The sequence below is a fragment of the Hypomesus transpacificus genome, chromosome 11 (genome assembly GCF_021917145.1).
Source record: "Hypomesus transpacificus isolate Combined female chromosome 11, fHypTra1, whole genome shotgun sequence".
Classification (NCBI taxonomy): Eukaryota; Metazoa; Chordata; class Actinopteri; order Osmeriformes; family Osmeridae; genus Hypomesus; species Hypomesus transpacificus.
Window position 1 is genome coordinate 11,027,632 of NC_061070.1, and position 27,528 is coordinate 11,055,159.

At 42.0% G+C, this 27,528-nt stretch overlaps 3 protein-coding genes across 5 annotated transcripts; 1 reads left to right on the forward strand and 2 right to left on the reverse strand.

Annotated features, from left to right (window-relative positions):
* Window positions 1-11,009, reverse strand: pygb (phosphorylase, glycogen; brain). The gene is made up of 20 exons (XM_047028902.1): window positions 10,650-11,009; window positions 9,273-9,374; window positions 8,705-8,783; window positions 8,253-8,356; window positions 8,035-8,166; window positions 7,837-7,948; window positions 6,950-7,032; window positions 6,125-6,268; window positions 5,904-5,996; window positions 5,188-5,334; window positions 4,769-4,932; window positions 4,481-4,595; window positions 4,234-4,335; window positions 3,982-4,129; window positions 2,941-2,999; window positions 2,689-2,830; window positions 2,200-2,407; window positions 1,791-1,925; window positions 1,612-1,678; window positions 1-1,043 (listed from the first exon to the last, which is right to left on the reverse strand). The coding sequence occupies exons 1-20, from the start codon at window positions 10,890-10,892 to the stop codon at window positions 879-881; spliced, it is 2,544 nt and encodes an 847-aa protein (XP_046884858.1). The 5' UTR covers window positions 10,893-11,009; the 3' UTR covers window positions 1-878.
* Window positions 6,283-12,143, forward strand: LOC124473499 (barrier-to-autointegration factor-like). 3 transcript variants are annotated; one of them, XM_047028987.1, is made up of 3 exons: window positions 6,283-6,698; window positions 11,496-11,626; window positions 11,778-12,143. In XM_047028987.1, the coding sequence occupies exons 2-3, from the start codon at window positions 11,501-11,503 to the stop codon at window positions 11,922-11,924; spliced, it is 273 nt and encodes a 90-aa protein (XP_046884943.1). In that variant the 5' UTR covers window positions 6,283-6,698; window positions 11,496-11,500; the 3' UTR covers window positions 11,925-12,143. The 3 variants fall into 3 exon arrangements, with proteins under 3 accessions (XP_046884943.1, XP_046884941.1, XP_046884942.1); XM_047028985.1 differs by lacking the exon at window positions 6,283-6,698 and adding an exon at window positions 11,161-11,247; XM_047028986.1 differs by lacking the exon at window positions 6,283-6,698 and adding an exon at window positions 11,252-11,321.
* Window positions 12,144-12,322: 179 nt separating this feature from the next.
* On the reverse strand, window positions 12,323-21,203 carry entpd6 (ectonucleoside triphosphate diphosphohydrolase 6). The gene is made up of 14 exons (XM_047028960.1): window positions 21,030-21,203; window positions 20,200-20,535; window positions 19,348-19,424; window positions 19,001-19,144; window positions 17,951-18,026; window positions 16,140-16,175; window positions 15,541-15,629; window positions 14,818-14,897; window positions 14,302-14,366; window positions 13,612-13,713; window positions 13,317-13,457; window positions 13,122-13,178; window positions 12,900-13,012; window positions 12,323-12,736 (listed from the first exon to the last, which is right to left on the reverse strand). Exons 2-14 carry the CDS (start codon window positions 20,453-20,455, stop codon window positions 12,653-12,655), a joined length of 1,320 nt encoding a protein of 439 aa, XP_046884916.1. The 5' UTR covers window positions 20,456-20,535; window positions 21,030-21,203; the 3' UTR covers window positions 12,323-12,652.
* Window positions 21,204-27,528: the final 6,325 nt, after the last annotated feature.

A 27,528-nucleotide genomic window follows, 5' to 3' on the forward strand; every position in this document is an offset into this window, starting at 1 on the left:
GTAAGTGCAGAAGTCTTTATTTTATAACAATCTGGTTGATCGCCACATCACTTCAATCTTTCGCAGATGAAAACATTGTTCTTTAAGGAGAAGGTATTCTGAATATGACATGTTTTATGTTTCAATTAAATGAACATACAGTATTCCAGTATAGCTCACTGTCACACCTAAATGTGGATATAGCCATTCCTCCACATGCATACATGGGTCACGTGACACAATGTCAGCCACTCCAATGTAGTCTCTATAGAATGCAGGATGTTGTGACAAGTCACTGAGAATGGCCAACAGATGGAAATTCCTTTACATTACAAATATACAAAAAAGATGAACATGGCACATTTTGTCACAGCCCATTAACCAGTATGAAGAACAGAGAGCAGGAACATCATGATAAATACTGGTCCACTGATAACCAGGAACTTCACAGTAAGCATTTTATGCAACTGAGTCATACATTAAACGTTTCGATAGGGATGCTTAAAAACGAGGTTGTTCCCCCGCAATAAAAGTCCCATCAGTAGCAGAAAACTACAGTACATACACAATAAAAGTGGAGAGGTCCTAATGGTCTGTGTGGCCTAAGGAGTTTTTGGTTGACTGCTTTGAGTCAGCAAGTTAGCCTGTCTCACTGGTCCGTTGGGCACAGACTCAAGTGGTACTGTTCAAGTAAAATAAGGAGTGAAACGAAGAAAATGTCCCCTTCCAGTCCCCTCTGATGTAAATCAAATAACATGTTATCTGTATAGCTGTTTTTACAAGCAATGTCACAGAGGGCTGGAAGGGATTAGCTGCATGATGAAGTCAGCCTGATGAAGACCAGACTGGTAGAGACGTGACTGGTGGGAGTTCTGACGAATGGGAGCGCCAGCAGCTTCTCAGCGACTGGATTCGATGGCAGGCTCGTTGGGGGGCGGGATCTTCACGCTGGAGGGTTCGACACCCCAAATCTCCCGGGCGTATTCAGAGATGGTGCGGTCGCTGGAGAACTTACCGGAACAAGCAATGTTCTGGATTACCATCTTAGTCCATTGTTTAGGGTTCTAGAATGGAAACACAAGTCCTAGTTATGTCACACATTGCAAAATGTTGTCAGCATGTCCTTAGTTTCACCATATGGGTTCAGGGAGACTCGCCACCAAAATTTGTAGTCCACCTTTGTGACCAAACAGAAATTCAACACCCTTGCGTGCTGGCAGTGTGGATGGCAGTTGGCAACACCCCATGACAGTGCTGACCTAAGCAGCTAACGCTGTGATGCGATGCACACTTAGCCACTTTTCGGTTGATCAGATTGTGTCTATGCCAACAGTGGCCGCAACGCTCAACGAGAGACAAACGCCAAGAAACACTAGCCCGTAACCCAGCACCACCCCGATGCGCTCACACGTCTGACCTCCCTCATAGCACAATGCTAGAGGCGGTGGCTCGGAAGAATGGTGTTGACATTTCAGGTTTCTACAGGACAGCGGGCACAGTGTGCGAAGCACACTGGCATCCCCTGGTGGCGTCCAAAAAAATGGATTCAAGTTTTGGGGGAAACTTGTTTGTTTACACTCCAGAGGAAAGAGCATTTAGAAAATCGGAGGAAATGCCTCTTAGATGACTCACCCTGTACAGTTCACCGACCCGATCTTGGCACTCGATGTAGGCCTCATAATCAGCAAACACTTTGAACCTGAGGTGCGAAAAGACGCGGGGGAGCAAGACATTCTACTTTAGAAAAACAAACCAGCACAAAAACTCAATCGGATCATAATACACAAAGGCGGCTGTAATAATATCCGAACCTGTCGTGGTTCATCAGCATGTTGACTACGTCCTTGAAGAGACCAGGCTCCTCAGGACTGAAGCAGCCAGTCTGGATCTGGTCCATGGCCTGCTTCAGCTCTGGCAGACGCTCGTAATACTCTCTGGCATTGTACCTGCGTGGAAGGAGTGGCCTCCAGGTTATTCAATGCACTGATTCAACACAACAGTGCATTAAATGTGCATTTACATGGACAGCTCATCTGTAACTTTCAGGATGAACTGTGCACAGTTTTGTGGCCTGCAAAGGGTAATACTAAGAATGCCAAGCTCATTTCTGAATTTTGAATGGAACAGTCTCTTTTTTCCCCTCAGCACCACAAGAGTAAATGGTTTTAGACCGAATGAGACTGAATCAAGTCATTCCTTCTACACATTCTTCTCTCTCACCCTTTCTTGTCCATGGCCTCCACATCCTCCACTCTCATGCCGAAGATGAAGAGGTTCTCCTCACCAGCCTCCTCTGCCATCTCCACGTTAGCACCGTCCATGGTGCCGATGGTGAGGGCACCGTTCAGCATGAACTTCATGTTGCCTGTGCCTGAGGCTTCTGTGCCCGCCGTGGAGATCTGCTCTGATAGGTCAGCTGCAGGGATCACTGGAGGACACGGGAGAGGGAGCAGGCTCGGTGACAAACAAGCACTGAACACGGGCACGCTTTGAAATGTAATGATACTGGATTGTAGTTTAGAAACATCATTTCTCAACAATTCAATTTTGTGGCCTTCTTTTCTAGTACACTTTTCCAAGTATGTTTTCGAGTACACTCTTTTTGGAGTTACATTACCAGTGTCAGGATTTATGAGGAAATTGGCAGAAGAAAGCAAACTATTTTACAGTATCAATCGAGATCAAGCCCTCATCCTTGTCCCCTCGTACCTTTCTCAGCCAGAGATACTCGGTAGTTCTCCAGGTAAATGACCTTGAGCCTGTCCCCAACAATGGGATCATTGTTGACCACCTGGCCCACCGACGTGATTAGCTTGATAATATCCTTGGCCATGTGGTAGCCAGGTGCAGCCTGGGTAAAAGGGACATATGTGAAATATCGACAGCAACTGAGATCTACATGAATGACTTCTCCTCGTTCACATTCCCATGATGAAATATAGAGGCGTTTGCACACTGCACCTTTCCTCCGATCATCACTGTCCTGGGAACAAAGTGCTTGCTGGGTTCCCTTTTAATCCCTACACAGGTAACAGAAAACAAAGCAGTTACAGAAATGTGAAAGTTGTCTAATCATCAACAGAGTTGTTTACCATCCTCCCGTCTGTGTCAGTTTGGACTTTAACAGGTAGATGGCAGCACAAACACCTGAAACAACACAGCGGACACACGGTATGGAAACACACGTGGTCACCTGATCATCACACCTATATGAGCATCTTGGACATCTCATTCCAAAACCATGGGCATTAATACGGATAAAGCACCCCTGCGCAACGCAGGGGCCATCCAGAAATGTTTTATTGAGTTTGGTGTGGTAAACTTGACTGGCCTCCAACCACCATTCTGGTCTTTAGGAAGTTCAGGCTCAGATAAACCAATTTTTGTCATGTTTACACAGGATTCTTATTACTGGACAATTTCTTCAGATTAAGGTGCATGCTGGTTATTCAACCACTATGACATATATCCAACAAGGCATGCAGTAGGAGGTAGTTTTATGTTACCGAAGGTGAAAACCAAATCGATTCAACGTTCAGTCAGGTATAGAGTTATGTGTGAATGGAACGCTCTTCCAAATACCATCAAACAACAAAACACCCAGTATGGTTTTAAAAAATCACTTAAGAACCATTACCTTCAAAGACATTGCAATAATTAAGATCAATTAAGAGAGATTCAGTCATAGGGCTTTCATTATATCTTATTTAAAAATAGATATGATATAAATTTAAAAATCTATTCGGAGTAGCGTAATCTTGTCAACTTTTCAATATTATTTATTTTTTGTGTGTGTGATTAAATGTGTTTATTGAAAATATGATTTGTAATCTGAATAATGTCTTGTGTGTATGGTGTGAAATGTGATGTCGTAAATTGTATTGTCACGTGATAGATTGTAGGACCCCAGGAAGAATATCTTCAGCTTATGCTGGAGCTAATGGGGATCCAAATAAAACAAACAAACAAACATACTGCAATGTCATGTGTCCGAGTTCTTACTGTTATAGAAGGTGATGATGTGCAGACAGTTGAGAAGTTGTCTCTTGTACTCGTGGATCCTCTTGACCTGGACATCAAAGATGGACTCTGGGTTGATTTTGACCTTGTATTTCTCCTGTAGGTAGGCTGCAAACTTCTGTTTGTTCTCCTAAAAGCACACGAGTGAGAAATCATCAGATGGGATTGCCAAATGGGCTGTAGGAGAAAGCTGTCAAAACGGTACACGTGGAAGAGTCTGATGCGGACGCGTACCTGCTTTGCCTTGGCCACACTGTGAATGAACGCTTCGTCATTGATGAAGTCGAGCAGCTTCCTTAGCTGGAACAGGTCTGTCATGAAGCCTTCCCCAATTTTCTAGAGTAAAAAAGAAAAACATGACATTTAACACGAGTTTCCAGTTGGATGTAACTGTTGATCATTACTGCTGCTACCCGGAGAGAGAAAAATATATTGATGTTAAACAGTTTTCGAATGCGTCGGGCCTAGCAAGATCTCCTACCTCAACAATAATATCAGCCAGGCCAGGGTTGCACAGCATGAGCCACCGGCGAGGGGTGATCCCATTGGTCTTGTTCTGGAACTTCTCAGGTTCTACCTCGAAGAAATCCTTGAAACTTTGTTGCAGAAATAGAAGTCTCGAATCAATCACACGCACAAGGTGGTTTCCGATCTACAGGAGGATGGAAACCTATGCCAAAGTTGCTGGCTGGCCAAGCCTGTTCACCTCGGCGGAGCTTGAATGATTATTTTCGGTCATCTCTCAAACGCATAGGCTTCACACACTCACACAGTCTGCTGAACTATTTCGGAGTGTATGCGAGCAACCCCGTTGACAGCGTGGGAGCCCACCACACACAGATGGGCCATGTTGATCCTCTTGGGGTCCCCCTCCTCGATCAGGGACATCCTCCTCAGCCGGTCGTTGTCTCCTGGGAACATGGCGGCTATCCTCTGAACAGGAGACAAACAGAGCACACGAGGAGAGTCCCAAAAGTGTCCTAATGCCTGTGTTGTAGGATTCAGTCAATGGCAACATCTTATTGTTTTCTTCATAAAGCAAGAAATTGGATGCACCAAAAACTGCTCAGTAACACTTTTCTCTTTTGGATCTGTCCTTTACAGGGTGGCTTCAAAACGGGAAAACCCGAGAGCTCTGACAGGGACCGGGTGTCCTGTCAGGTGACAGCGTGAGGGTGAGGATCTCACCTCCAGGTGGCGTCGGTTGATCTCGTAGACGATCTGCAGGTGTCGGGGCAGCAGCGTCTCAAACATGGAGACGGGCCAGCGCTCCAGGGCCTCGGGCAGCACCGTGTGGTTGGTGTAAGCACACGTCTGGACCGTGATCTCCCAAGCCTGGGAGAGGACAACCCACACAGCCACACGATCACCACATCGGAATGACAATACTGCGTTCATTTAGCGGACGCTTTGATCCAAAGGGAAGTACGGGATGGGGTTCGGACCGGCAGCCTCTTGACCTGCAGTCAAATGCTGTACCGCTGAGCTATACCCAGGTGATACAGTTCTAAAGGAAAATTGTTTGTATAAGATTGTAAAAATGTTAGGTTATACGTTTTGTAATTCTTTGAAGGCTAAGGGGAGGCATAATATAAATGTCTATTTACAATCCTCACCAAACCTTTCTGCTGTTGCAATAACTACGGTATTATCATGTCATTAAAAGAAAGTAACTTATAAATAAACTCATTGTGCATAGTTCTACAATAAAGTCGATCATGCCTCACTATTGTGGTTTCCAGTTATCACACTCCACAATAGATGTCACACAAAGCTTCTGTAGATACCGCCAGACTTACTATCTACAAAGCGGAACCACACCTACTCTACAGTATCACTCTCCTCCCTTCTTTGCATAGTTCGTTGCTCTTCATAACAAAGCCCCAGGTCAGAGAATGTCTCACTTTGTCCCAGTCCAGCTTCTCCACATCCACCAGGATCCTCATCAGCTCTGGAATGGCCAGGGCAGGGTGGGTGTCATTCAGCTGCAGGGCCACCTATCAGTGCAGGGGGGGGAGAGGAGAGAATCCCATGCAGGTTTGAATGCTTTGGCCAACTGTAATATAACTTCAAAGGATTTCCAAATGACCCTGAGATCTGTGAAGGGTGGGGGGTGGCCACTGACTTTCTCGGGGAAGGTGTCGAAGGAGGTCCTGACGGGGTCTCTGCAGCCAAACTTGGAGGACTTGAAGCGGCGGATGATGTCCTGGAGTGTGGCGGCCACCACAAAGTACTCCTGCTTGAGCCGCAGCTCCTTTCCTTCAAAGAACTGAACACAGACACGCACGGTTCAGAGCCTCGCGCGGCGCTTTCACAACCCGTGTTCTTTGACAACTGCATCACGGAGAATGGCTCCTGTGTTATCTGTGTATTCTTTTACTTTGCGTAAAAAAAATGTGACTGTCACTTCGTGGTGAAAATCTAAGATGTAGAAGTACATTTGCTGTCGTGTCCAGTGGCCTAACAGTTTAGTGCCCTCATTTCTTAGGCTACACTACCATTTCGACTGAGTGGGTGTAAGAGGTGAAGGTGGAAACATGACTCTAATGGGTCTTTCTCTGTTTGTACACAGAAACTGGAAAAGGCGGACCACCCTGTTTAGGGCAGTGCCTTAGTCCCTGGGGATATACAGTGACAAGGATTTCCTCATCCCCACTTGAACAGCTGATGTGCTTCATGTTACAGCACTCTCGTCGACAGTAAGTATGTGTGTGTTGTAGTGAGGAGTGTGTGCCACACACTAGAGCCCTGATGTCCTTTTAGGGTTATAGCTTGAGAGAATGCACCCGGACCATGTGACCTCCTGGATGTCAGATTATTTCCCTTTATCTTTCTCGCTCTACTAGAATATCCTTCTCACCATTTCCCCTTTCTAATTTCCACGATGGGCAAACACACACTCCCTGTTTCAAATATGTTCTGGTCAATAACAACAACAAAAGAAACATACGTTGTCATTTGGGTAGAGGACCCTGGAGATGTTTTCTGCCTGGTTACGGTCCAGCACAGCTTGAATGTAGTCTCCAACATTGACTGTAGACCAGGCAGAGTGGAGAGAATTATATAAACACAATACTGTGCACATACACAAAGTTACAATCAAGTAAAAATATACATGTAAACAAACAAACAAAAAACACTACTTGTTTGTGCAAACTGTAACTGCCGTATGATCTGTTTCAGATCCATACCATGTTGTGTGATACTGTAACAAACAATTACAAGCTCAAGATACACTAGCCACATATTTTCATGGTCTTTGCATGGTCTACATTGGAAACATAAACTGGACCAAATCTGCCTCCAGGGCAGCTGTTTTAATCTAAAAATATTTTAGGAATCCACAGGGGCACTTCAAGATAACGTAATAACTTCCAATTTGAGACAATGACTTAACATTGTAAACTGTCACTTGATCTCAATTTGAAACGCGGCCCCATTTGGTTAACGTGACCCTGGTTGACGTTTGTGGAGGGAGTAGGTTGAATATAGTTCAGCTCCCCCCCGCCACCTGCCTCTTTACAGGGGTGTACCCACAGTCAACACTGGGAGGCTGCTTCCTCCCTTCCCCCACCAATGGCATTGTGCCGGTACATGGGGACAACGCTTACTTAGTATTCTACACAGCTCTCACCATGAATCCAATTTACCTCAGGAAGGGAGAGAACTTTAACGTGTGTGTGTGTGCGTGTGCAAACCGTATGTGTGTTGAATACCCTTGTATTGTAGTTTCTTGAGTAAAATCACCTCTAAATAAAACCGGCTACTGTCTATCAAAACCCAATCATCCCCTTCGATCATGTAAAAACTGGATAGCGTTCAAACATTGACACATACACTCCTGCAGGTTGAAGTCTTTGGGAGCCTTGGCAGACCACAGTCTCATGGTGTTAACTGTGTTGTTCTTGTATCCAGGCACAGGAGTGTCATAGGGCATGGCTAAGATGACCTGAAAACAGACCCAACAGACCAATTATAAGATCGAGATGGGTGGGTGTTTGTGTGTGTGTGTATGTGTGGGTGTCGCACACAGACCTGGGTGTTCACCCACTTCATTCCCTCTGCTGTGTGTTCTACTTGGCCATAAAAGTGAATAGGTAGCATATACTCAGGGCGGGCTTTCTCCCATGGGTTACCATAGCGAAGCCAATCATCTGCCTCCTCCACCTGATTGAGAAAGAAGATTGGTTTTCAAACAAAACAGAGTGTATAATCAGCGGTTAGTGCCTCCTCCCATGTTTCTTTTTCTCTACCTGCCAGCCATTGCTGATCCTCTGGTTGAAGATGCCAAACTCATAGCGGATGCCATAGCCGTAGGCAGCCAGTCCTAGGGAGGCCATGGAGTCCAGGAAACAAGCTGAGGCAGAGGATTGACAGTGTCATTGTACAGCAATACCATACTGTACATAGCACCATGCCACAAATAGCGTATCCATCATAGAATGTGACTGTCTGTGACTGTCTGTGTATATCAGTGTCAAGTCAGATGGCTGAGCGGTTAGGGAATCGGGCTAGTAATCTGAAGGTTGCCAATTCGATTCCCGGCAGTGCTAAACGACGTTGTGTCCTTGGGCAAGGCACTTCACCCTACTTGCCTCGGGGGGAATGTCCCTGTACTTACTGTAAGTTGCTCTGGATAAAGCGTCTGCTAAAGGACTAAATCTTATGTAAATGTCAACGTGTGTTTGATGTTTGGCTCTCTTACCTGCAAGGCGGCCCAGTCCTCCATTCCCCAGCCCAGCATCTTCTTCTATCTCCTCCAGTTCCTCCAAATCCAATCCCAGCTGGCATAAGGTTACAACCCATTTATTATACGCACAGGTATGCGATATGCTCATCTCTAATGAAATTACTAACGGTGCGAAACCAACAGCCACTTGATATGATGCATTGCGTACATGCTAAAAGGCTTTTCTAGAAGTTCCAAGTATTTTAGGTCAAGAACAGATCCATCTAGATTCAGTTTGTCAGGTTTGAAACCTGAAATGCAACAATGTGTCATGGTAAATGCATGCGGTTGCGTGTCTGTCAGTGGTTGACGGCCTGTTTTGTGTACCGTTATCGCACCTCACTCTCAGAGCATCTTGTTAGTAGCGTTGCAATAACAAACAAAGCAAACAGAAATGTCCCTTAGTCACTGCTATTGATAGCTGGCTGCTATTGACTCAAAGCAGTTTGTCTTTACCTCCGGAGAGTAGCCTCAGAAGGGTTATACTGTCAACAATGAGAGTCATTTCAATAACACTGGGAAGTGTGACATTGGCCGTGTTTACCTGGTATATAGCCTCATCACAGGCATTCTGCAGGCCCAGATTGATCATGGTGTTCTGAAGGGTCCGACCCATATAGAACTCCAGAGACAAGTAGTGGATCCTCTAAAGTGAAAGAAACGGTCGGAATTAGCGTAGGTGGAAATCAGGATTTCTGAGCCGATACAAGCATAAGTGATTCAGTGTTGTATTGAGTCAGAGGAAAAGCCACCAGCATGATATACAGCATCGGTCACAAAGTGCAGGTGGCAATCATTACAATGACCCCCTTTCCACCCACCACTCCCCTCTACCACACCGGCTTCTTTAGGCCCTTATGGAACTCTAGAAAAAGTAAAGCCATGATCACAATGAACATAAACAATGCAGTGCTGCTGAGCCAGTGGAACTGCCAGCCTTGACATGGCTGTATGCACTCACTCGACAGACATGAAGAGGAAACAGATATGCTGCGCTCTGGAATGAAAAGAAACACTAGACGGCCTGGTTACAAGCAAAACTCTATGTTCTAGCCAGTAACATAAAAGAAATGTTCCCAACACCACGCATACGTGGACACAGACAATGTTTAGCCTGTTGAGTACAGAGTAAGGAGGAGTTTGCATACAACCCACCCACTCTGGTATGCATGTTATGCAATATTTGGCATGTGTCCAACCTGTTTGGTGTTTTGCAGACCTGAGCATTAGAGGACAGATCTATAACACACTTTATCGGGCTATGCTATGTTACACCATTCATAAGACAATGTTTACGATTTCAGACGTTTTTTCATCAATTAGAGTCCGTAGCTTGATAGCTTTTACACAAAGCTTGTGACACTGGACTCCTGTTGGGTTCCAAAACACTTCCGCTAGTCTTGCCTTCCTCGATAAACTCAGACTACAGCTTCAGTTAATAACAGGTTTATCAGTTCAGGATCATATTGTCCATGCACTTATTGTAGAATGTTATGGTTCTTGGTAGTGGAAAGGTCATAATACAGAAGTGCATGTATTGTTACATTGTGTTCCTGACAGTTAAAAGGCAACATCTACCCAAGTCAACTCTTTTCTGAGATTTTTTGCTGCTAAATAGAGACAACACAAAATCTGAGACACATCTGTCTGACTGTCCTGTTACTCTATAGTGTAATAAAAGCAGCCTTCTGCTTACTAAGTTTACAAGTGGAGGGCCCCCGTGTGACATGAAACGAGGAAGTGTGAGAAAGGCAAAAAAAGCGATCACTTGCATGAATCATATTTATTATTATTGAGTAGACAATGTCACTACAAGATTTGACACACCATGTTTTGCTGCGAACTACTGTTTAAATAATGACCGCCACCAGGCATGACAGGTTGTCACTTTCTGGAAAATGCCAGAAAAGATTTTGCCTACCTTTGGGTCCTTCTCGTAATAATATTGCTGTGTGCGGATCCATCGCCCTACAAGATGGTCCCTGACCGTATGGGCAAGAGCGAAGTAGTAGTCTCGTGGGGTAGCAACATTGCGATCTTTAACCAGAGTGAAATGAAGATGCCTATTGAAGCTTTTCTTAATTTCTGAGACATCACCCAGTTCTGCAATGCCACGGACGCTGATCTGTTTTCTCTTTTCGTGGTCACTCAATGGCGTGGCCATGGCTCCTATAATCAATCCCTTTAGCAACTTTTATATCAATTTTAAGTTTTATGATCAAGTCCGATGCGTAAACTTAATGGCAAGGGATTAAAGACAAGAAAAAGTAACACATGGGTGGGAGAGTGATTGTGCAAACTTGTACCTTATTGGTCAAAAAGTATGCGTGTACACGTCACAGCAAGCGTACGAGTAGCGCCGATCTAATAGTTCAAGATGGGAATAATTTTCCTTTTCCCACTCTATTTTGAGTACTTCAAATAGGCAGATTCCATACGTCATACTGTAACGACAACCATGCTGGACAGCAGGTGATAGCAATTAGTGTCAACAATTCTACACACGCCGCAACTTTAGGGTAATCCAAGGTTAAATATTTGTCAGACGCATACAAGATAGGCCCCTGTTCAACAAGAAACCGTTTAAATAAAAGTACTATTACGAGATATTAGAAAACCTACCATTACTTGGTTAGATTGAATTAGACAACTCAGCTGGTGGTCTTCCTGAGCACCCCGTGTCATTTCTTCTGGTTGGCACAGTTGGCTGTGGTGTCTAATGGTCTAACCCGTTTTATAACTCAAGTTCTGATATTTTTTATTCCAGCGAATATGTCTACCACTTCACAGAAGCACCGGGACTTTGTTGCCGAACCAATGGGTGACAAACCGGTAAATGCCCTGTCAGGAATAGGAGAGGTACTGGGAAAGAAACTTGAAGATCAAGGCTTTGACAAAGTGAGTTGATTTGGTTAAAACGTGTCCTATTGTCTAGCCTGCTAAACTTATGTAGGGAAAATGGCTGATTCACTTGGCGAGTCGTTCATTCGAATTAGATTTCCCTCCCAATCCTGCATCATTTTAGATAACTGCAGCATTTTATCCGCAGGCGTTTGTGGTGCTGGGCCAGTTCTTGCTGCTGAGAAAGGATGTAGAGCTGTTTACAGAGTGGCTGAAGGACACGAGTGGGGCCAACTCCAGACAAGCTGCTTCCTGTTCCCAGTGCCTGAGGGAGTGGTGTGATGCCTTCCTATAGGGACAGGACCCCTGTACCAAGCTGATCATTATTGTGGAAAACAAATATCGTACAATGTACAATGATTAAGGTGGATCATTTAGATGATTATTTAGAGTTGGCCTGTTTCAAGTCATGACTGACATGAATGGTGTTTGACCTGACTAATTGGTCCCATAATTCCATTGTTTTTATAAAATTGTTGTTGAATTAAAAGACTAATATTAAAGTGTTGATGCTAATTTGTGTTTTAATTATGTGTATTTGTGGGGCGCCCTGGTGGCTCAGTGGGTAAGAACACGAAACGGAAGACCTTCACACGAGGCCCTGGTATGATTCAAGTCCGGGTCATGTACATATTCCCCCTCTCCCTTTTCAAAATAAAAAAAGAGAAGAAAGCTGAAATGGCCAAAAATATATAAATACAAAAATGAGTTTATTCTGAACTAAACATTGGAGAATGGACAGTAACAACTAATCATATATAAATATATATATATACTGTAAGCTTTTTTATATTTAAATGTCAGTTATGCTTCTTCAAACTACACCAGTACCTCGATTAGTTGAAACATTCATTCAAAAGTACAAAACACATTCATACCTGCTATTTAAAAGCAGGAAAAGAAACAGCCTTTAGTGACTGACGCTTACATTCTGATAAACATTGTTCCCCAGAGCATACTTAATGAATGGTGGTGCATCGATTATTCAATGAACACGAGGAGGACTGCCGGACAGTGGGCGGCTCACTTTCTGTGCAGGGAGTCAATGTAGTGGAACGTGGCCCCAAGAGCCCAGCTAGTTTCCACATTATCAATAGTCCTCGCAAGCTGCAAGAACGAAAAAAGAAAAAAAAAATATATACACTGACACCATGCTGTTATATTCAACAGATGCAAACAATTCAGACTGATGCAGACTCAAGGTAAACTGACACCAACTCAGAGTACAGCCCACTACAATAGGCTTATCATTCTTTAATTGTGCCCTCACCTTGAATACTTTATCTTTGGGAAAGCCAAGTTCCTGTAGTAGGACGGAGATGTAGGTCAGATCTAGACACTGGAATGGCTTCTCTGCTGGACTAGTCTCCATCTTGTTGCATACTAAAGGGAAAGAAAGACATGCATTAAGGTCTCTAAACGTTCCATAAAAATAAAAATTCACTTTGAGGGTGCACCTACATACACTCACATCACGAGGGCACTATCTCACCTCTTTCGGCAGCTTTTATGTAGTCACTGACTTTTATGGTTCCACCTGCTTTCTCATCTAGTTGATGGAAAAAATGAATGAAAAACAGCGGCAACACAATTGCAACATTAAGGTAAAACTTGTAGGTACATAGGAATTGACATAAAATTGCCTTTTTCATCACCATCATATTCTGCAGACAAACAAGGTACCTACCTATAGCTCCCATGTTCACCGCCTTGTCATAGTAATAAGAGAAGGCATAAAAGTCCATGTCCTTGGCCTCTTCTGCTTTCTCCACCTTCTTGTAGAGCATCTTCTCTACTTTCCTCAAACAAGCTTCATATATAGGCTCACCTGAAACAGGAATAACACTTGTACTACGACTTAAGACTTCCGATATAACAGTTTGCTCAATAGGTGACAGTACCCACAATTAAGATCACTCATTCACTAACACACCTATTCATGTCAAAATTCACTAATTATCAGTCACATGAAAATACTCTACCTGCTTTCTGTCCCTTGACAGTATACCTGACCTCAGCGTGTTCCCATTGGCCAGAGTATTCAGGCGCCAGGCAGGGGCTCACCAGCTCAAGGCTGCCCTCTGCTGTTGAAGACAGAAAGTACTTCAGACCAGTGAACAGTACATGATCATCACGTTGTGGTGGCAACATGACAACAGTATGACATGAGGTACATAGTACCACAAAATAGTTTTTCTATGAAACACACACACACACGCACACGCACACGCACAAACACTGGAATGATGATCCAGTCCGGTCAATAGCTTGAAATACTGTATGTGTAAAACTGCCACACTACAAATAGCCTTATTCTTCTCAAATAACTTTGACTGACATCTGGTGGACCCCTTAAGCAGGTCCATGAATACACTCAGATACATAGAGGGACAATTGAGAATAAATGCATTATACAACGAATAAGTGCATAAACAAAGAAATCTGATTAGAATCCAAGTGTATAAAATGCAAATCCCCACGGAGGCTTGCATCCGGGACACTGGGCTGATGGGTGTTCTTAAAGCCAGGCATCAACTAAATCACAACAACAGCTGGCATGCAAGGAATTAATCTTGGTCCATGTTATTAAAAGATTAGATAATGGCTTATTTATCAGGGCGGGGAAGGTCTTTAAAAAGGCAAAGATGAAAGCAAATTCAAAAAACACATACTAGACTGTCCTTCGATGCCTCCCAAGACTGCTAGTCTTGCCGACATCAAGCCTAGCCCAAGGTAGCTGTGCGAGAGAGACAGAGCAGAATCAGTGAGTGGCACTCAGGCATGGGGGAAAAGTGAGTGATGAGAAATGCTGGATCTCTTGGTGTGGGTGCTCAGTGAGAGTGATATGATCAGAGAGAGTGAGGCCAAGTTTGTAACATGCAACCCAACTTTGCATGATCAGCAAATTGTACAATCCAACCTTTAAAAACAGTGCAGTTGTGTAGCACCCTTCTGAACAGGGGTGGACAAGGGCTGCATTTCAGGAAAGCTGGAAGAGGCCCCCTACAGTGGATGTCCTACTATAGCAGCTTCTGGGCTTAGCATGAAATCGTATGGCGCCAAATGTATATGGAATCCATATCTTGACATATGCAAGGTACTTATATGTCTTGTATCTGAGATCACTAAGAAGAAGAATACAATTTAAATGGTCACAATACGATATCTAACAATACGGTTCATTGTACCTGTGTGAGTAAAGCGTGTGGGTAGTGTTGAACATCTGAAATGATGTTATATAGTCGAAGGGCGAGGTCTGGATGGTTTTCTGGGAAGGTAAGCATACGTTCCTGTAAATATCATCATTCAATTTGAACATCGTCACATAAGAGAAAAAAAAGAAACATCAATTCCAAAATGTCACAATCATTGGTTTTCCTGGGTTACACAACAGACAGTAAGCTATCACAGGGTGATGTTTGACAAAAAAAGGATCTACGTAAGAGAGAGAGAGAGAGAGAGAGAGAGAGAGAGAGAGAGAGAGAGAGAGAGAGAGAGAGAAAAAAAAAGTGATCCCAGTGCAATCTGCAAACCAATTTCACCCCTAAGGCGTCAACGGCTTGCCCGGGTGAGTTTAAACTCTTTGAAGCAATGTAATGACATGGTAAATTGGTCCTCAATCCCTCGTGTACAAGGCCTGACCTAGTTAAGAAACAAGAAACCTCCCCCCTCTGGCTCCCCCATCCCATCCCAACCTAATGTCCGACAACGTTTATTTACCAGGCCTTTCGGATTAGCATGGCATTTGCGGATTAAGTCCTAAGATGGGAGGCCATCCCGGTAGTTTGTGTTGATTTAGAGAAGAGATCTGGCTTCATTATTTGGGTGTGGAGGGGGGTGGGGTGGAAAGGGACTGGGGAGTGGACTGCGGCCTAGCGCGTGCCATCTATCTGATTCTGAGCCCTACTTACCTCATCCTGTGGGGAGAAGGTGATCTGGGTGGAGCCTCCGCCCAAATCAAGCATTCCCACAGTGGATGTGTCCAAACCATGGAGACCCCCTGCAGAGAATTGGTAGGGGTGGGGGGGGGGGGGGGTGCGATGACAGTTAGTCAACAAGGAGGGCAGCGACTATGGTAATCCAATAACAGGTAATCAGAATATCTTGTTCCGATTAATCTCTTTTGATGGTGTTCTGTATTTATGTCCTGAAGAATTAAGGCTGAACTGAACACTGAGTTTGAGGCCAGGCCCCTGAAGGTGAAGGTGGCAGGATCCCCACAGGCTGCTCTGTCCTCTGGTTCAACCTAATGTCATGACAACACTGTCAACAATGATCCACTTATACTTTATGCACAATGACTATGCAAATACCATGCCAACTCTTATTTTGCAAACGTTTTAGACCATCTTTCAGTTAAGTAAATTCCAAAATGCCTTTCTGCTATTTCTTGACTCACTATTCAATCTGATCTCATTAAGAACAAGCTTCTCTCTTTATATGAAGCGTCTTTTTCCGTGATTGATAAATGATGTGAAATCAGCCGATGCTGCACTGTATGTCAGTTTACCAATTAGGAAGTTGACAGTAAGCCAAGCAGAGATTCCTGTGAAAAGGAAAAATAAGTTAACCACTAAACACAACAGAACACACAGTACACAACAGTTTGCAATAATAAAACATCCTTCATATGAGTACAGCTGATCATGTTCGTATCGATAGATAAGATTAGACACCAAATGTCAAAACCAGTCAAAACATAATAGCATTGAAATCTATGGTGAATTTTATTTCCTTTTTGTTAATTCAAGTCCATTGTTTGTGTTAGTGCCTTTGACAAGACTATTGTAAGTTGTTTTTGTCTGGTCACCAACACAGTAAATGGGTCCAGCCTTATGGACTGTCACCGTACTACATATCATTGGCCATATAGGGTAAATGTCTTAAACTTTAGTAGGATGATAAGAAGCAATTCACAAACAAACAAAGAATGGGACAAAAAGGTGTTGCGGTCGTAAGGATGGAGCCAACCTAGTCACTTAGCTACCCCTCATTCAGTCCTCTTTATCTCTCCTGCTTCACCAAACACCACTTAGGTTTATGCATTAACAATAAGTCGTTTCAATTCAGAGAAGCCAAAGTAATCTCAGCTAGGATAAGCGTCCGGAGTGACAGCCACAGAAATATAACTGATAATAAGGAGGTGGAATCCGTTTATGGATCGAGAGGGAGTTAAGCATTAGTTCAGGAATGAAGCCAAAGGCACCATTGGGCCCAACAGAAATTGAAGTTGCAAAAGTTAATTCAGGAATCATAAATGTCACTTTTGGAAAGGTCAGGGCCACTGTAACAAGCTGACAGACGTGGGGTAAGAAGACGCAACGTTTTCAGCCTCAGAAACGAATAGTGGATAATCGGTTTGCCCAGATTAAATGGAACATTATCCTTCATGCCCGTAATTGCTTGTATGAACTACTTTAAAAGGATTGGATTAAAATATCTCATGTATTGCTTTGTGCTCCGCCTACATCAAACATGCAGGGAAAAAAAACAAAAAAAACACATACATACACACAAAAAACGATGTATATCTTATCCCTCTGTAAAGCCAACAATTGTATTAGAGCATGGGTGTCCACTGCTATGGCAGAGAGATGATGGGGTGACCGCTGGGCCAGTACTCAGTAACCACAATAGTGTTGGAATCCAGCAGCTGGATATGGGTGGTACCTCTGGATAATGGACAAAAGTGGGTTTTGACCCACTTCTTGACCCACTGTAGTACTGACCTCAGAATAGGGCAGCTGTGGTCCTCATCCTGTGGATGGCGGTTGCCTCGAGCCAAACTCCATTATTCTACACTCAACTCTACAGTTGTCTGTCTGTTATTAGTCATAGAGAGGAGATTGACATGTTTTTCTGCTCGTTTTGCTGTAATCTCCATCGTCCAGCAGCAGAGTGCATTGGGGAAATCAGAGTCAGGTCAAACTAGGTGACCTTTTTTTAGTTTCACCCGGAAGCACACGCACAAAGATAAGAAATCCTTGTAATTTATCCCCAAAGATTTTCCCCTGTGGTATATTCTTCTTCTAAAAGCCTTAACTCTCCATGTTATCCTATAAGAGATTTAGAAAACTCTAAATATCTTTCTGTTCAAGATGACGAGGACAGCCGGCTACTGAAGATGAAGAGAAAAAAGTATTTTGACGTTTTCAGCCGGGCACTGGACTAGGATTTAAATTTACTCAGAAACTATTCAGAGTGTCCGGAAATGCATGGAAATCATGAACCTAAAGTTCATTCTACGAGAGAAGACGTGTTGGAGCATAATGAAAGGCAATGGGTGCAGGGGGAACAGTTGTCTGCCTGGATAAGACCTACCTTCATCCGTGCCATCCATGATGGACACACTGTCGTCCCGGGACAGAAATGAAGACTGCTGGAAGACCTCCCTCACCTAGACAGAGGGGACAAGTACAGAAAACCTTTGTAAATATGCATTTCAAATATGTTCTTTTCCACAGGATTCAGTACGTAATTCCCTTTGGAAAGCACATGTGGCCAGTCCATGATATACAGTATCTGCTGTACATACAAACAGCACCACTGCCGTTAGGCCACGTCTAGTTAACATCTTCAAGGAAGGTATGAGAACTTGTAGCTGGGCCAGGGAACAGGAGTGCCTGCCACGTCGCAGTATAAACAATGTTGACCATGAATGAATATTACATTTTCCTGTCATGCCATGTGGCCCATCCCGTATGGGATTATATGACACCTCAATAGTCAAACATAAAAACGATACAGACATGGGTAGTGCTCGGACCAATGAGAAACCCTGTGTGACATGGGTGAAGAGACGGGGATCACATGGTCGATCACAAGTCTCTCCGACCGGCAGCCCCCTATTACCACATGTATCCATTGATATTGTCCTGACTTCCAGTCGGTGTTGTTCACTAGTGGGGGATTTCAGCTAACTTAACTACTGACGACTTCAGTTAAACTGTATGGGTGTGTCGGACAGCATTCTGAAGACAGGACAGGACATAAGGTGTGTACGAACAGGTTAAACAAGCCTACAATGACATCGTAGTAGTTGTTCTGTACTGATTTAAGCTGAAGGTCTTGCACCTGACTTAGGTTACATACACATCTAGGTAATAAAGGTCATTATGCAACTGCATGGCTAATATCTATGAGGGCTGCCAACAGTTCAATGTCATCAATAGTTGTGTTCTCAACATACTAAGCAACGTCCAGTATGTTATCGAGCAATAGGCAGAATATAGTACCTATAGAGTTACTATATGAGACTTGTCTATTATTTGGCTGGCAGACAAGTCTTGGTAAAAAAATAAACACAGCGACCAAGTCCAGAACTTCGAATGCTAACTGGAGTGTTTAGTCTGGGAGCCTGGTCCAACATACCTGTTCCAGTAGGTGAGTAGCCTTCTCTCCAGGCAGGAGCCGGAGTCCTGCAGTGGCTTTAAGGACCAGAGGAGTGTTGTTCCAGGCGGAGGAGGGCACAGTACCCTCTGCCACCTTCAAAAGCTCCAGGATCCCTGCTTTACACTGGAATAAACCCCAAAGTGTAAGATGTCCCAGATAAGTGTAATCATACAATGAGGATGCATTCATCCATGCCAATTAAAGAAAAAGAAGCATGATCACTTCCTATGAAATGGTTTGTCTTAAAATGTCAGGGAAATTCACTCATGACTGATTCGAAATGTGAAAATTGTGGATTTGGTCAGGTGTGTGATACTAGTGACTACCTTATCTGGGTCATCAGCATAAGCAGATAAACCTGGCTTTATCGCTTTAAATGTCTCGTGTGCCAATTTCGGAGCCTCTGTGAAAGACATAAAACAGCAAATGTTGAAGACAATTGCAGTGATATCGGCTACACACCCATGCAGACACTGATCTAATAGATCCACAGTAGTGAGACAAAGTTACACAGAAGTCCTCACTGTGCCAGTAATGATATTCTCTTTTCATGTCTTTTTTGATGCTCCAGGCCTCATGCTACAAATAATGAGGATTGTGTCAACATTAATGGCAGGTCATTGCTAGCCATTAGAATGTGCATTCATGGGTTTAACAATAAAGCCAAAACAGCACTTATGTGATTTAGCTTAATGTAAAAATGCCATAACTAAGCCATTTCGGGAAGCTTTACAGAAACTTTTTCCCAGCGTTCCTGATATCTGCTGTATAAGCCTAATAATAAGAGGTCTTAAAATATCATTTAGAATATGTGTGCATTTTCCTTATGCATCAAGCCCATCCTGTAAATTAAGCCTGAAAGCTTCGCTTGTTTCCCATGGATTCAAATCTGGTAATTAATACATTTCCTTCTTTACATGGCTTTTCCAAATGCTGAGTTTGGAGATCTACTTTTCCAGTGCACAATTTAGGATGTAGACGCATGTTAATCTCAGAAGCTTAATCTACTGTATATGTGCATCTGTAAAAACCTATTTTGGATAGAACACTGGAGTAAACATTCCTTTTAGTAAAGACATCTGAGGATCAAGTTTTTGCATTTAAACATCAAGCTCACAACCTATTAACTTACATTGATGCAGGCTGTGTGACATTAATATCTCCACATTATACCCTACCATTGTGCTCCACTTGAAACTTGAAGATGTGGATCCTTGTCCCTGTGCTCCCAGCATCAAACATGACCCCATACTGGAAACGTCCTCTGACCACCTCTGGGGTGGGCCTGTTGTTACCGCCGGTTACGGAGCGGAAGAGAGGAGGCAGCTTGGAGACTGCTGGTCTAACACCGTCATAATGGCGCTTGACAAACATGAGGTAGGCCATCAGGCAGGCCACAAAGACAAAGACACTGGCCAACTTTGGTATCCTCATGGTCAATGATGTGTGAAAGGCACATTCTGTGTTTCCATACAGGTCTATATGCAGTCGGAGCTGAAAGCCGCTGTTTTTTTCTATAGAAGAGACAGAGAAAAAAGGTTGACAAAAGATGATCAAGTAGCTGAGTCATCAATTAGACACACTGGTCCTACTAGCTAATTGGCTGGTACATTATGTATAAATATTACATTATGGAGAGGCGTGAAACTTGGAAGAGTATGCTGTAACTAAACGTTCCCAAGCTAGTGAATGGACTAATACTTTACCTTTTCATAGACCCTACCATAAGACTAACAGTTAACTATGATCAAAGACTGGCTAATAGTTACACAACTTATGACTGTGTGACAGGTGTCTTCTTTGAAATACATTTAGGGTTTTCTAATGTATTACTAAAAAACTACAATAAATTGTTTTATGGTGTAATACAAGACTCTGTTAAAAGTCTGTCTGAAACGTAACTGAAACAAGCTCTTGCAAGCTACAGAGTATCTGCTAATACAACTAACTTGGCCAATGTGCCAAAAACGCTAGCTGGAGAACAACAAAACAAATATTTGACACATACCTCAAATAGAGCCACTTATTCTGACCACGATCCCATCGTAGATTCTTCAGATATTTTCCACTTGACTTCTTAACACTTAAATTATGAATACGATAACCATGCATGTATGTACCAATAATGTTCAGATCTTTAAAACCTCAACTCAAGTCTCTCTTTGATTACGTCACGACTACGTGCTCCGTGATGATGTGGCGTGAGACGGAAAAAAGCTGTCGAGAAGCGATTACGTCAGCACAGGGTAGTTGTTTAGGCAAACAAAGACGATTGTTCTTCTTACAATCAATAATGAAAGTAAATAGTAGATTAGGCCACTGAACATTCATGGGTTTAAAGGTGTATGCTACTGAAAACTAGATTATCATAGACAGTTTGCAATAGAGTTATGCTGTAGGCCAACTCTACAATTTGTTGTTTCAAGTGGACCGACTCACTACCCAAAAGATCTGCACCCCAATCAGCTTTAATATAATATTTTTTGTTGTAAGAAAATGAATGAATTTTCTTGCAATATATAATACAGGAAAATGTAGGCCTAATCTAAATCAGCTAAAAGTAGTTTTGCTGCTTACCGGTGCAAACACAAATACCGGTTTCCTTTAATTCAAGCAAAACCTATAGATTTATTCTACATTTGTATTCGGGTATGTTTGGATTATGAACAGAAATTTCATGTGTTGCAAAAATATTATTTTGTGAGAAGGAATCAATAATGGAAGCATGCTGTCAAAATGTCTAGTAGGCCCCTATAGGCTATTTTATTTATTTACTTCAGCATTTCCCTCCCTTTTTTGAAAGAGAGACATAAAAGCCAATTACATTCACATTGTTCTTGTTGACAATATGGCACCAGTTGGTCTGCCTCTGGCTAGCTCGTGTCAGAGGTACCTCTATCTCCAACAATCAATAGTTTTGTTAAAGTTTACCAGCCTGTGGCAGCAACCTTTGATACTCTATTCATTACCTCAATTAACGATCATTAGGCTTGATATATGGGCCAATCTGTGTTCTTTGGGAAGCTTTCTCATGCACACAGGCTACGCCCACTTATCCACATCCCCACGCGTGCACACACACACACACACACGCTCATACACATATCAACCAATAAATTATGTACACAGAGGGCCCTAGGGAACATAAAAGGGAGCTGGTGATGAGTTTGTAGATATTCAATTAGAGTTCCTTATTCAAAGTGTCTGCAGATGTCGAGGATGCTGTGAAAAGGCCATATGTTTGTATTGTGTGTGTATGTGTGCAGGCCACAAGGTTCTGAGGGGCCGACTGCCACAGAATCCTTTCTCCGTTGTCACAGATGAATATGGGCACAAAGGGGTTGGTGTGAGCAGCCGTACCCTCACACTGTTGCACACTTGGTCTCCCTCTCTCCAAACACATACACATGAGTAGACCCATTGTATCTCTACCAGTCATTACAGATGCCCATCAACAGTCTCAGCACAAAAGATCACGCCCCCCTGGGTCATCCAGAATCAGTGGCCTACGGCGTGCGTTGTCTAGTGCAATTAATTTGTTAAGTGGGGGTTTGCAGGCTCCTTTGTGCAACCTTTTCCATAATCACTCAGAAGAGTTGTATTGGAGCATAGGGATGAAAAACCAACTATTCAAACTACTGAACGAGGTCAGGATATTTTTTTACTTCCTCATTTGATACTCAATCCTTTCCTTCAAGAAAAAAAGTAAGAAATGGTGGACACTAGCGGACTGACTCCTTTCTCAGTTTCCTTCAAATATTTCCCCTGGATATACTTGGTTTTGGACAGTGCACTTGACGTGACAGAGTGAAAGTTTCATCTCTGTATTTAATCTATAAGCCTCTAATAGCTTTTTATCAGTTTGTGGGTCAGACAACCTGCGTAATGGTTCTGTAATCGTTCTCCTCAAGCAAACATTTTAATAATAATGATGGTAGCATCCAAACCATGTTGAGGGAATCCTAATCTGCCCAGAGATTTACATGCAAATGACATTTAAAACAATTACATCAGATCATTAAGTGGGCACTTTCAATGGAAAGATGACTAATCCATCGTAAGTTAAGCGAGGCACTAATATTGTTATGGCGAGGAGAGATTCCCTCTGACCTGCTTGTCCTCTCCCCATAGCAGTGGTGCTGCTCATGTTTTTTCTACCAGTGTCTCGCACCTCTTGGTTGTATTAGTGTAACATTACTAAGCAGTATGGAACACCATACTACATTGTACACATACAGTATGTAAAGAGTATGTTTAGTTAAATTCTGCCTTATTGTACTATGATACCACCAGTGTGTGTTTTATATAAAGGCACTGTATCAGTTGTCATTTCAGATGGAGGCCCGTGTTTGCTCATGTTTATCCTGCTACAGAACTGGACCACCTCAATGCAAAAGATGTCATCAAGAAAAGCTCACGCTTTTTGGAGAAGGCTTCCACATTTGGATTGATGTGTGTTCATTTTCGTTACCACATTTAAAGAAACTGTTTCACGCTCATCTTTAGATGTCTGTTTCTGGATAACTCCCAAACCACTTTTTTTTTCCTAAATCCACTAATCGATGAATCATCTTGAAACAGAGTATAAGAGAGTGTGCTACAATGTTATTGAACATTAGTGTAACGCCATACATAACATTTAGCAGACGCTCTTATCCAGAGCGACTTACAGTAAGTACATGGACATTCCCCCGAGGCAAGTAGGGTGAAGTGCTTTGCCCAAGGACACATCATTGGCACTGCCGGGAATCGAACCAATTTGGTCAAAATTTCCTAATTTTAAAGGTATGGTGGATGAGTATGCATTTCACATGGTTGTGTGTGTGATCATTTCTTTGTTTCTAATGGTAAGTCTCCAGTATGAATAGTTAGGTTAAGCCCTGGAAACAGTCTACAGAAGAAAACTCCTTAATCTCCTTCATAGAACCAAGCAGTTGTCTAATCCCGCTCCTGTTTGTTGTTCTAAATACACATATCCTCAGGAGAAGCCACAACCTGCTGTACATTTAATAAGGACAATCGACCATCAGTTGAGATGACATGTATTCAACATGGAAGAAGAAAATCCTATAAAAATTCCTATTGAACACAATTTTTAATTAATCATTCTCATGATGTTTAGGGGAAATAACCTATATATGTTTTTATGTTTTGTGACATTTTAAAGAGTGGATGGAATGTCTGTCTGAGGACACAATGGTTGACGGTTATAATCACCTCAGGAACACGCTTACCTTTTCCTTGGACATTCTGAAATACAGTGCAATTCTAATGATTAAGGAATGTATCTGAGGTGATTGTCATGTACATTCTTTGTACATTCACTGTCATGTCCTTTTTTCTTGTTTGATCTTATTTACTGGCTAACACTTTCTTCTTAGGAAAAGACTAGATTTGATCACTGGGAAATAAGGTATCTCAGTCCAGATGTCCACACTGAGTCTTTTAATCCAAAGAGAATCCTGGTTTAGAAGATGAAAGTGCAATCTTCTATTAATTATTATTCTAATATACTTACATGGAATTATATCATAAATCCCTCAAATGATTTCTTAATAATCCCTTTTATAGAATCACATGTTTTTGATATACTGCCACCAGTCACATGGTTATAAACCAAATATAGTAGTTTGTGGATTTTTTTTGTTTGACCAGTAGAAGAATGGGTGAGTACGAAGAAGGACACGTGTCTTAAAGAAATGTGCCTGAGAGTTGTTGTTTTTTTTAACTTAAGATCGCTAACTCCTTTGGTCAATGTAGACATGAAAACCTTAAGACAAAACTTGCTATTACATTTATATGGCTAAATCCTATTTTAAAGGACAATGTGCCATCCTGATATTAAAAATAGCCTTTTTTTGTATTTAAAACATGTTTTTACTTACTTACTTACTCGAAATATACACTGTGGGCCTTAAAAATAGCATGTTTTAAAAACTCGAAATATACACTGTGGGCCTTAAAAATAGCATGTTTTAAAATCACTTGCACCTCAAATGCCCTTTGTCTATGGTATTGTCAGTATATCCAATGTTTCATTTGTCAAGCGATTGCATTATGCAGCTCCAATTCCATTTTCATTCACTAGCGCAGGTTCTTTATAGATGGGGAATAAAAAGGATAAGTGGGTAATACCACTTTGATTCATTATATAATGATTTAAAGGAGTGCATGCAAGGGTACTATAATAATATTAATGGGATAATTTAATGCAATTTTCTTTATTTGATGTGTCCTGATAATGCTAGCTAATCTGTAGACATTGTTTAATAAATTGAAAAAAGGAAGAAATTATCAAAATTCTGACAAATCCCTTGGCTAGTGCCTTCTTAGGCCGATGGTCCAATGTCCAAAAGGGGCTTTAGCTTTCAAGATACCCCCACCAGACGTTGAACCAAACACAATTATGTTTTTTCACATCAAAACACAATCATGCTTGCTCACAGCCTGGTTCCGCTAAGTTTCTTTTTCATACTGTCTTCACATGGCAGGCAATGCAGCTGGGTAAGGCCAGGTGGCTGACATGTTCCAGCTGTTTAATTTTAAGGAGTGCCCTCAATTTACTAATAATTTGGCAAAACAAACATTCAAAACAGCAATTTAAGAACCTCCAGAGGTAAACATCTCTTGCGTTTTAAGTTGTTAAAGGTAAATTGTCGTTTCCAGCATTCTCTCTCATCATGTTACCTTCTGTCCTCACTTTGCTGACAACAACTGCTTCATTGTTTGGTGTTTGACCATTTTCAACAGGCCTTTTCTAGGCTTTGCGCTCCAAAGTATTTAATGTTCAGCTTGAGTTAGGCTGTGAGCATGGACCAGATGCAGTGTACACAGCAATGAGGAAGAGGCATTTAATGCTGCATGTAATGTACCACAAAAGTTACTAGAAGTCGAGATAAATATTGCATTACATATATATATATATTACATTACATCTACATTCACATTATCACACAGTTCTTGCAATTGGAATGCCCCTTTAATTCATACTGACTAAACAGACATATTAACAACAATTGTATGTCAATTAAAGTGAGGACAAGGTAATTGGTTACATCCCCAGTTTGATCCATTACTTTAATTATAAATCGAGAAATCTTTACAGATTTCTATAAGGTTCAGAATTATGGTCTCATATGATAATCTACACAAGATGTTTTATTTATTTATTTATTTATAGGCCTGTATTGCATATTGATAATAACATGTACACTACCTAAGTTTCACAATTAATTAATTAATTCAGAATTGAAATGTATTCATTCAAGTTTATGAAGGATCTTAGTTTGACACAGTTCCAGACTTAAATATATTATTCATTGTCCTCTCAATTATTTTTGACTTGATTGTTGGAAGTTTCTAATGTCGCTTTTATTCCCTCCTCTGCCATCACCACTCTGTACTATGTGAAAAGATAGCTTTTCTTGACCCCTGCTTTCAAATCATTAATGGGGGAGGGGGGGGCTCGGGTTAAGGAGACTCAAATCCTTGTCACATGCACAGGCTAGCGTGAAAGTCAGCAAATATGTTTGATCAAATAAGCGGCAGTGAAAAGGCAACAATAAAACCTTCCAAGTTTAATCAGACATGATTTCCTATGAAAACTAAGTATCTCAAAAAGATAGATCTCTATGCAAACAATTGCAGCAAACCTGGATTACAGATTATTTTTATATATGTAAAGCCACTCACACTTTTGGTGACCTCTTAATATCTGAACAATGATAGCTACAAAATCACTGGTCAATCTGTTTAAGATTTGTGAAAAGTGGTTGCAAAGCTGATTATGTGCACTGTAAAACTTGACAAAAGGAAATCAAAAATGCCAAATGATTTGTTCTCACCTTGGTGTCAAGAGTGAATCTTAAAACCGTAAGCATTGGTCCTCAGTTGAAGTACTTTCCTTTGGCAGCTTTGGATTCCAAGTGGATCGTTACAGACACAGCTACATTTAAGTTGTCTGACCACTATCCCACTTTCCATTCATTGTCGTCACTTAATTTCCTGATAACCTGTTAATTGTATTGTTTTTCACTTACATTACATGATTACTGCAATGACCTGGGGAATCAAATCACTTAATGCATTACAGAGGATGAATTATTGAGGCCAAGCTGAGGCACTCGTTCTCCTTTAGCCAAATGACTGTTGATATTTGCTTTTAATTTAAGCAATCTAGTACAAGACTCATTAACGTGCCAGTAGATTAACTCATTAGAAGCAGAGGTTATCCTCCTCTTAATGCCTGTTCCATGGAAGATAATCCGAGTTAACTTGGATTGGAGGCCTACAATGAGATAAGCAGCAGATATGAAGAGATGGCCAAATGAGGAAGATGTGTCTGGAACCTGTGGTGCCTGGCTTTTGTTGTCTGATTTCACAGGGATGACTTTAATTCCAGGATCTCAATTTGCTTTATTGGTTAAGCACGCTGGTGTATGAGGCAAACATATAACGTTTTTTTTGGTCAACATTTCAAATATGAAAACTGATATTCATGTACAGGT